At 40.7% G+C, this 10,167-nt stretch overlaps 1 protein-coding gene across 8 annotated transcripts in view; it reads right to left on the minus strand.

Moving 5' to 3' along the window:
* The window catches only part of FMR1 (fragile X mental retardation 1), a 57,854-nt gene extending 49,096 nt beyond the window's left edge, over positions 1 to 8,758 (minus strand). For 6 of the 8 annotated variants that reach the window (XM_027847196.1, XM_027847197.1, XM_027847198.1 and 3 more), the window contains exon 1: positions 8,555 to 8,758. In XM_027847196.1, coding sequence (XP_027702997.1) covers positions 8,555 to 8,605 — 51 coding nt within the window. In that variant the 5' untranslated portion in view covers positions 8,606 to 8,758. The remainder of the gene's footprint in view (positions 1 to 8,554) is intronic. The other 2 variants (XM_027847200.1, XM_027847199.1) reach the window with 1 other exon arrangement.
* Between the last annotated feature and the right edge of the window lie 1,409 nt (positions 8,759 to 10,167).

The raw sequence follows: 10,167 nt of genomic DNA on the forward strand, positions 1-10,167 counted from the left end.
CGCATTAAAAACAACCCATTATTATAGCTTGGGAAAGTAGGAAGGAACTAGATTTTTAATCTAGTAAAGACATAAGGGAGGGCCATGATAATTGTGTTCAAGTATATAGAAGGCTATCATACAAAAGAGGTGTCAGATTTGCTCTTTTTAGGGTTTAGAGAACAGTTAAATCAAGGGTTTGAAGTTGGAGAAAGATGGATTAAGACTTGATAAAAAGGGAAAAAAATTCCTAACATTTAGGCCTATCTAAAAGTGAAATGAGGCTGTTCTGGGAGGTACAAGTTTCCTCTCACTAGGATCTTTAAACAAAGACTGGAAGCCCACTTCTTTAGATAAGCTACAGACAGGATTGTTGTTCGAGCCTGGGCTAAAGTAGATAGATGGTCTCTGAGTTGCCTGCCATAAAAATTCTTTCTGTTAACATGCTCTTCATCTATCTCCTTCCTACTTCTAGCAGAATGGCTCCCTCCAAACTAGTCATTTTTCAATTTACCTTGTTTCACAGGTACTCAAGTAATGATTTCCAAGTTACATCAAAGAAGAAAAAATTGGGGGAAAGAAAAATCAACAAAGGTATTAATATTCAAAAAAGCAACCAAGAGGTCATTAATTGCCACCAACCCAAGTATTTACTTTCTAATCTGTACAAGATCCCTTGGTATATGCAGAGAACATCATTCAATGATCTACTACTAAGTGAGGCAGAAAACAGGGAAGCGGACAAATAAAACAGAAAAGACACATACTTGCTGAAAGTATTTGCCACTGTCAAGAGTATGTCCTGTTCAAAATCCAGATTGAAAAGGCATTCCCTATAGATAATGAGGTGATTAAGACACTTATTTAGAGATGACATTGTGCTGATTGCATCAAGTCCCAAAACACTGCAGAGTCTCCTCAATGAGATCTGCAACCACTTGATAGAGATCAGCCTAGCAACCCCCACAGGAGAAGCCAAGTGGATGGAAATTTTATATAGCTCAGATTATGGCATGCAGTTAGACGGCCAATTGAGTTAGTAAATGTATCTTCAACAGATACTACATATGGACAATGAGCAGCACTCATAACTGAAAATGAAGAAGAGAAATAGCTGCATCTCATTCTTGTTGTGATGCAAAAAGTTCTAAATCATGAAACACTTCAATTTCTGAAAAATCAGAACTCCAAGTCAAACAGTAATAGAAACACACACAGTGGGAAAACATACACTACAACAAATTATCTATGATGACTTGCACACAAAAGTGTAAAAGTTGTATTATCTTTGAAATGTTATGTCCCAAAAGAGAGTCTGGTAAAGTAGCAAGTGATAGTAGAGTGCTGCACTCAGACATGTGCTGGAGCCAGCTCAGATAGCTGATTGTTAAATTTTCTATGTGAGCATTTACACTCAGGAATAGGTAAATGCTACAAACCAGCGCTTGATTTATTGTTTTGCTGACTGTCTAGACTTAAAGTGATGGAGAAAACGTTAATAATGCAGATTAAACTTAAAAGTGTGCTGTGTGTTCATTTTTCCCCGAGCTGGTTGTTAAAACATTAACCAGCACACTGCTGGCTGCACTGGTATACATAAAATATTCAAAGATCCAGAGGAAGGCCTCTAGCATGTTTGAAGATTCATGGAAGAGTATGGACAAAAATCGCTTAAGATAAGAAAGCACAGATGGACTGTACTGGTTGAAGGAAAACCCATATCAGCGAGATCACATTTTTATTAAAGTGTGGCAGGTTTTGCAAAAAGTAGTTAAAAAAAATCAATATTCCTTGTATGTGCAAACACTAATATGCACCCCCCCAAAAAAGATATGAGGGTATAAGTCCACTTTATCAAGATTATAGGTTATACTACAAGGCGATCAATGATAGAAGGGTCCCATATACACCAAAATATATGCAGAACTTTTTTGTAGGCACAAAGAACTGGAGGATGGGTAAAGTAGATGCTGATCAACTGGGGAACAGATAAACAAACTGTGGAATATTAATGTAATAGAATATTACTACACTGTATGAAACAATAAACATGAAGAACACAGAAGCATAATGAAACATATATAAACAGAAGAAAATTGAAATAAAGAAAATTAGGAAAACAATATACACAACTAAAACAACAAATGAAACTGAATGCTTTGAAATTATAAATGATCATGGTTGGCCCCAAAAAAGAGATATGAGAAGGCACCTTCCTTTCTTCATTTCAGAGGTAGGGGACCACAAGTATGAAACCCTCCCTGCATATAATATTAGACTTGGTCAGTGTGTTGGCTAATTTTGTTAAACTGCCTTTTTTTTCATTCTTTGCTATAAGGGAAGGCTCTCTGAGGGAGAAGGATCTACTTGGAAATGACAGTAATATAAAAGCAAAAGATATCAATATAAGCTTTAAAAGCACAAAGAGGTTATAGGTATTAAAATACAAATAAAAAAGAGGATTGCTTCTGTATAAGATATTGAATCCTGAGATTCAGAATCCTAATGAATCTGGATTAAGATGTAAAGAGAGAAATTTGAGGATGATGATAAATTTCCATTACAAGGCAGAGACAGAATATGAAATCAAGAAAGAACTCATATTGTCATTGAGGAGAAAATATATCCAAGTATATACACTATGTGATTCCTAGATAGAGAGAGATATATTCTTTTTGGATTTGAAAAAAGGGGCAAAGAAGAGGAAAGGATGAAAATAGAAATGATTGTAATACTGAAGCTGATCAGCCCAAGGAACTGAAGCATGATGTTAATGAAGTAAATGTGCCAAATGTGAACTGCCCCCTCCCCAGGGGAAAAAGCCTCTTTCATGGTTATACCATGTACCCCACCCCTATTTCTAGTGAGCTGTCTCACACAAAGGAGGGGCTAGACACAAGAGAAACTTTGATCACCTTAATGCAAACCAATAGCCAAGCCTGGAAAAAAAAATTTCAAAGAGCAACAATACTATTCCACCATTATCATTAGGGCATCTTCATTTCCTAAAAACAACATATTTAACGCTATAATTATTTATTCTAGAAAACAAAGTATCATGTAATATCCTTGATAAGAGACTAATGGAATGGAACTGGAATGCCAGTATTACAAAAACTAAGCAGTATAACAAAGGATGACCTTATTTTGATAATTGTATTTCAATATAATTGGTTTTCTTTGTAAACCCGTGCTTTATTTTATGGATTTAAATATATTATTCTGAGAAAAGGAAGTTTTCACCATATAGTCAAAAGAAATCTTGTGTTATCAAAAAAGATGAAGAACCCCAAGGTAAGAGGATAAGGACAGAAAATAATAGTCCATAGTTTGATGTTGTTCCCTAAGGAACATCAATTTTGGCTTTCTTTATAGCAACCCTTTGAGATAGGGTAATGAAAGTATTTTTATTAACCTCATTTTATAGATAAGGAAATGGAGGAGAGGTAAAGTAGCCTGTTGTATTCACATAGCTAATAGCAGAAATAGGTCTTGCACCCACATCTCTAGACTACAAACTGAGTATTCTCCCTCTCTCTCTCATATGAAATCACTATAAAGTAAAGGCATTTCACGAAATACATAAAAACAAGCCTCACTGTTCTATATAGTCATATCTTGAGCATGTATTAAAACACTTTTCAAGAGGATGAACAACTGATAAGGGGAGAATACAATAAATACAAAAGAATTTCTGACCACAGTTCATTCCCTGGCACATTGTTACTTAGTGTTTTGTTTTGTTCTGAAACGAACTCAGTTTTCCACTGCATATTCCAAGGCACACAAAGCAAACCCAAGTCGTCCCTGGACCACCCTCAGCCCTACAGCCTCCTATGGAAAATTTATTATGAAAGATTTTTAAACTATCTAGTACCACCATCATTATGAATGTCTAATTTAACAACTGCATGCTACTACAAATTTTGGCAGCACTGCTAGGGTGAAGATGTCTAGATATGCTTACACTTTTTTTCCAAAGCCTAAAAAGATTACAGCAATAAGCCTTCAGATAAAAAATTAAAGGAATGTCAGTATGATGTGAGTAGTGAGATAAGCAATGGACTGAGAATCAGTAAACATAGTCTTTCTTCCTACCTCTACCAGGAACAAATTGGATGACACTGTAGAAGTCATTTTCATAAATCTAACAGTCTGTGATTCTAAAAGAAAATGTCCAGGATAAAGTTCGTATAGTTCAAATTCTATCTCCTAGGTAAGAAGTAGAAATGGTTTAAGTGGCACTAAACAACCAAGTGCTTCATCAATACTTCCAAAGTGCCACAAAGCAAAAGATCCCCTAAACTAAATGCAATTATTCCCTCTGATAAGCAAAGTAGGATATGTTCACTGGAATTTAATCAGTTGATACCTTATTAAGTCTGGGACAGTTATCTTAGTTCAATAGATGCTACTGATGCTACGGTAGTGGGCTCTATCATTTTCAGGGCAATTACCTTCATAAAAGAAATATTACTTCAGAGATCCAGTTTATATCTGTAACCCTGGTCTTACAAGGTATGAGGACACAAGGAAAGCTGTAAGAGTAGGCTTGATTCGGTGTAACTCACTGGCACTACTGCAAAAAATGATCCAAGATGCATGCCCTGATGTTGGTCAATAGAATTATCTTCATCATATGAAGGGCAGCATTATTTTAATTATGCTAATGAAGTTAAAGATGATGTCCTAAATTTTGTTAGAATTAGGTAATGTATTTTTTCTACTTAATGAAGAAAAGATCACCCTGTTAGACTTTTAGTAGAAAACATTATTAGTATGTTAAGTAGTTTTTGTTAGAATTCATCACTAGTTTCTAATGTGATGTAGATTTTTTAAAATCCTATAAGTATCTTAATAAGTTTTTCCCCTGAGAGTCTAAGTAACTTAGTAAATTTTCACTTATACACCAAATGAAAAGCCTCTCTTCCAATAATCTAAAAATAATCTCCATTATCAAATACACAGTAGAGCACCACTGAACTTGACTATAATAGCCAAACAATTATCAGACGTCGGATTTTTAGATATAGTTCAAAGAATTCTACTCTTTATCCAAAGTACTCTGGGTGTATGTATCCCAAGTCACAGATTAAAGAGGCAGCATGGTGTGGTATAAAGAGTGCTAGACAGGGTCAGGAGAAACCTGTTCGAGAATTTCTGCCTTGTTACCAGCATGATGCCACTGGACAAGTCACTTAATCTCTCTGGTCCTAAAGAAACGCTCATCAAATGTTCTTCGAACTCCCTATGTCACAGAGGTGTTCTGAGGAAACTGGTCAAGAAGCCCTAAAACGTTATCTATACATGAGTTGCTGTTATTATTAAACAAGGAACAGGAAAAATTAAAGTGTAAAAGTTTGATTATGTGGATGAGATTTAATCCATTCAAGCTCTTTTCAACACCCTTTAAAAGAAAAGTTCTTAATCTAGGTCTGTGAACTTGTTTCTTTTCATTTTAATTGTTATTTTAATAGAATTGATTTTCTTTGTAATCCTGTATGTTTTATTTAATGCATTTAAAAACATTATTCTGAAAATAATTTATAGATTTCATCAGACTGCCAAAGAGGTCCAAAACACACAAAAAGTTAAGAACTCTGGTAGTTTGGATAGGAAGCACTTGGTTGGGGGGGGGGGGGGGGGGGGGTGGTGCATGCAGAAATACTACTTGACAATTATGCATTTTGGTAGCTCATTTCAGGGATTTTCTTAAGTACAGGGCAGAATATTTTTATACTATAAATAAGTTAGGATTAAATGGCATCAAACCAATGTGGTATTTTTTTCCTAGAGAAAAGAATACTCAAGCATAAAAGTGAAAAGAATACCCAGGTATAAAATAGCTCTCATCACTACTAAATCTAACTTTTAACATGCTTTAGAAGGAAGGTTAAAGAAAACCAAAGATGCACGTCTTATAGATTTTCTGGGTTCATAAAGCAGAGCTAGTCATTCAGAATCTCTTTAGTAATTCCTACAGAAAGTATAAAATTGACTGTTACCTGCAAAAACTACATTTAGTTTTGAACTACAATCAGATGTTCAATAGATTTCAAAAATTTCCTTAGAAATATGGGGTGGTTTTGGTTATTAAAATTTGAATTCAAACATCACACTGAAATATTGTCTCATTTGCTATTTTTCAAAGGATCTTTTCTTTCACATTTTCCTAAGATAGGGACTCCTATATAAACACATTTCCCAGGACTAGTTCATTTTAAATTAGTTTTTTAATCTTCCTTTTTCTCATCCTTTGCCTTTTTTCTTTTTTTCTACCTCTCCTCAAATAGTTGGGAAACAGTTCACCAAATTTTTTTTCCTAATGAAACACAGCAATATTATGGTTAACATAGACATCTCAATTTTTTTTTCCCTATCATTTGCCTACTTTTCTCCATTAACACCAATCATTTGAGATTTAAAGTGAAACTCAAAAAAGGAACACAGAAATGTTTCTATTGTATATTGTAGCTCTTCTTCCCTCTGAACCTGATATGGCCTTCTTTCCTCCCTTAAAACTAATGCTGATTTAAAAAAATCATTAACGAGACATTGTCCAATGCATTTTATTTCGATTATAAATTTCAAAAGCAGGTGACACATTTCTGAAAAAGTTCAACAGACTCTTTTTGATCGAGTTGTCAATACCTGTGATGTATGCCACCTCTGGCAAACTGATGTTCCCTACTACACTGCACTGAGAGGCAAAGGGGAAACAAGGATACTCCTGATTCACTAGGATATGCACGCTTCTAAAATCCTACTATATACAGCTGTTCTATACAAAGGAGGAAAAGTTATAGAATATAGAAATGTAATACATACTACCGTTTGTCTTAATAACATCAAATATGAAACCACCAGCAAGAGGGACTACTTATAAAAGTAAATGCCAAATTGCTGTTTCCTAATATGTTTTGCCTTGTTGGGAGTATTCAATACATTTTAGTTATGAAATATGTTTATCCTCAACATCTCTATAAAATCCATATTTTATAAGTATAACTTCTCAAATTTTAAAGTAATTACATCACTTTTGAATAACCAAAAGTGTCTTCATCCTGTACGGTTATGAAACTTGTTTGAAAATTAAAAGGATTGTTTTTTCCGTGCTTGGGTGCTTACTTTCAGACTGTAAAATCAAAAAGTATAATTTGAACTAAAGAGGGATTTAAACTTTTGAGAATTAGTTCCAAAAAATGATACAGCATTAAACTGGCAATGAGAATTCACAGAATACTAGGTCAAGTGGCAGTAAGCATCAGTGACTTTGTTTAAATGCATTACTGAAAAAAAATCAAAGGATTATTTTTAAACTTCCTATTTTGCTTTTAAAATTTAAGTATCAGTCAACCTGTAAGACATTTTGGGTTTGTTTTTTGTTTTTTTTTTTACATGATAAAGGCAATAATGTTTATTTTAAAATCCCAGGGGAGAATTTTTAGTACCTTCATAAATAGCCACAGATTTTGCAATCCATAAACAAAGTATTTTGAAACATTTATGATCCCAGAAATTACTTAAGCTTATGTTCCATAAATTTAGGTCTTGGGGCAAAACAAAGAAGTAGAGTTGCTAATGTCTTCTGAAGATGAACCATGCATGTATTTTCCCCGAGCATCCCAATACTTCAGAGAACGCATGATTTTTTCTGAACAAACTAATGATTTTTAAAAGAAGGATCCAACCCAACGCAGTTCGAGCAGCATTTATTAAGTGCCTAATACGCACGTGGCACCGTAGCTACGAAGACTAAAAAAATTAACCACTTCTTTTTAAAATGTTCTGCCTAGATCTCTTTGTGGAACCTCACTGAGAATGTGAGGTTCTGAAAAGCACAAAGAGAGAGGTAGAAACAACAATAATAACGATTTCTTACTAGCAAGAGCGCTCACTCCAACTCTTTGCTCTTCCCAGCCCCGTACCAGGAACCAGGGAAGCTACCTCCGGTTCCCACCCAGCAGGGCAAAGAGCAGCCCCGAAAAGTGGCCGCTAGTCCCCTTTGCACCGAGGCCCAGGCCCGACCGACTCACCGAGCCCCCTCAGTGCCCGCCGCCCGCTCCGCCAAAGCCACGCACCACGAGCGCGGCTGCCCCGCCGATGGGAACCCGGTGGTGCTGGGGAGGGGGGGAGGCGGCATTTCAGAGAAACGGATCGGACCGACAGACGGACCGGCGGAGGGACAGAGAAAGAGAGTGGAGGGGAGGGGAGGGGAGGAGAGGAAGAGGAGGGAGCGGCACTCTCGCCTCGCCCCCCGATCCCCGGCTCCCCCAGCTTCCCGCTCGTCCTTGCCCGGGGCTTCCCCTCTAGCAGTGGGGAATAAATCGGTACGAGGGACAAAAACCTTCCGAGCCGTTCCCACGGGTGCCCGGGGCCTCCGGGAGGCGCGGGGACCGCGCGGCGGCCAGGCCCCGGGCCCCTCCTCCCGCCCTCCCTCAGCCCGTCGGTCCCTCCCCAAAGCATCGGGCAGCCCGCGCCGGGGCCCCGGGAGCCCAGGACACCCAGGGAGGGAGCCCCGTGGCCCCGGAGGGAACAGCGGCCAAAGACTGGGGCCTTTCGCGAACACCAGTACCTTGTAGAAAGCGCCATTGGAGCCCCGGACTTCCACCACCAGTTCCTCCATCTTCCCGTCGCCCCTTCTAGAACTGGAGCCCGCCACCGGGAGCCGGAGGGGGAGGGGAAGGGACAGGAGGAGGCGGGGGAGCGAGAAGGAAGGCCCCACTGCCACTGGGGACTGCCGCTGGTGCCGCTGCCGCCTCACGGCCGGCCCAGCAGAACCCGCGCGCGCCGGGCAGCCGAGCAGCCAGGCCGGGAGGCAGCAGGCGGGCGGGCGGGCAGGCGGCGCCGTCACTGTGGGCGCCTCCCGGGCTTCGCTGAGGCTCCCCCTCCCCCTTGCGCTCGCTCGCTCGCACGTTCGCTAGCTCGCTCGCTCTCTCCCTTCTCCTTCTCTCAGCTCCTCACCGGAAATGAAATGAAACCGAAAGGGACCCGAGCGGGCAGACAGAGCCGTGGGCTTGTCCCGCTCCGAATGTAAACACTGAAATCCCGTCACGTGACCCAGGCCGCGCCCTCGCCGCCCTCCCTCCGCCCCCGCCCCCGCCCCCGCCCCCCTCTCCCGGCGGGGCCTCTCACTCGAGCTTTTCACACCCTTCGCTCTCTTTTTCCCTCCCTCCCTCTCTCTCTCTCTTTTTTCCTCTTTCTCCCCCTCTCTCCCTTGCTCTTGATTTCTCCCTACACGTATTGGTAGGCTGAGCTCAGACTAAAAGGCAACAGCAAACACGCGGCAGCCCAAGGGAAGGGAGGGAAAATGGAAAGAAGGGGCGTGCGCACCGGTCGCGGAGGGGCAACTAGGGGCTGAGGCTGCCTCTCCGCTCCGCGCGGGCGGGGGCGCGGAGGGCGGAGGGCTGGTCGGGGCGGTGGGAAAACCACTGCCGGGGAGGGGAGGAGGGACGGGTCGAACCAATCAGCGGGGACCTTGAGCCTGCGACGTGGGCCTGCGGCTCACTCTCTGGGCTCTATGTGTGTGTATGTATTTGGAGGGACTCCCAGTTGGGCTAAGGGAGCGGGCTGCCGGAATTTGAAAGGGGGAAAAGGGAAGAAAAAAAAAAAAAAAAAAGCTTGCACGGGTCCCTCTCCATTGGAGGAATCTTTGACCGTTAGAGCCGTCTGGAGTAACGGACTTCCCCGGGGCCCGCTCCCTATCCAAGGTGGTGGCGGGGCGGGGCGGGGCCGAGGCTCCAGGCCGGCTTCCTAGAGCCACAATCAATCTTGGCTGCTCTCCTGGGAGAGGAATTGCACATTTGTCTCTGGCTCTGTGTTCCTTCCTTCCAAGTCCTCGTGTGTGTGTGTGTGTGTGTGTGTGTGTGTTTTCCACCCAGTGCTGAGTTAAGCACACTAACATATGTGACCTACTGAATAAATTACAGTTTAGGATAATAAAAATGTTTGGTGATTTCTCATCAAGTCGACCAGTATTTATTGAAGCCCCTTTCACTCAATGCTGACTTAGGCACACTAAGGGCCAGCTTCTACGGAATAAATTACAGTTTAGGATGCTTATTTCTCCTCTATGCAAGTCAACCCATATTTATTGAACACCTTTTCACCCAGTGCTGAGTTAAGCATACTAACTTATATGACTAACTGAATAAATTACAGTTTAGTGTGTTTAAAATATTTAGTAAT

The sequence above is a fragment of the Vombatus ursinus genome, unplaced genomic scaffold, assembly GCF_900497805.2.
Source record: "Vombatus ursinus unplaced genomic scaffold, bare-nosed wombat genome assembly UNPS02015358.1, whole genome shotgun sequence".
Lineage (NCBI taxonomy): Eukaryota > Metazoa > Chordata > Mammalia > Diprotodontia > Vombatidae > Vombatus > Vombatus ursinus.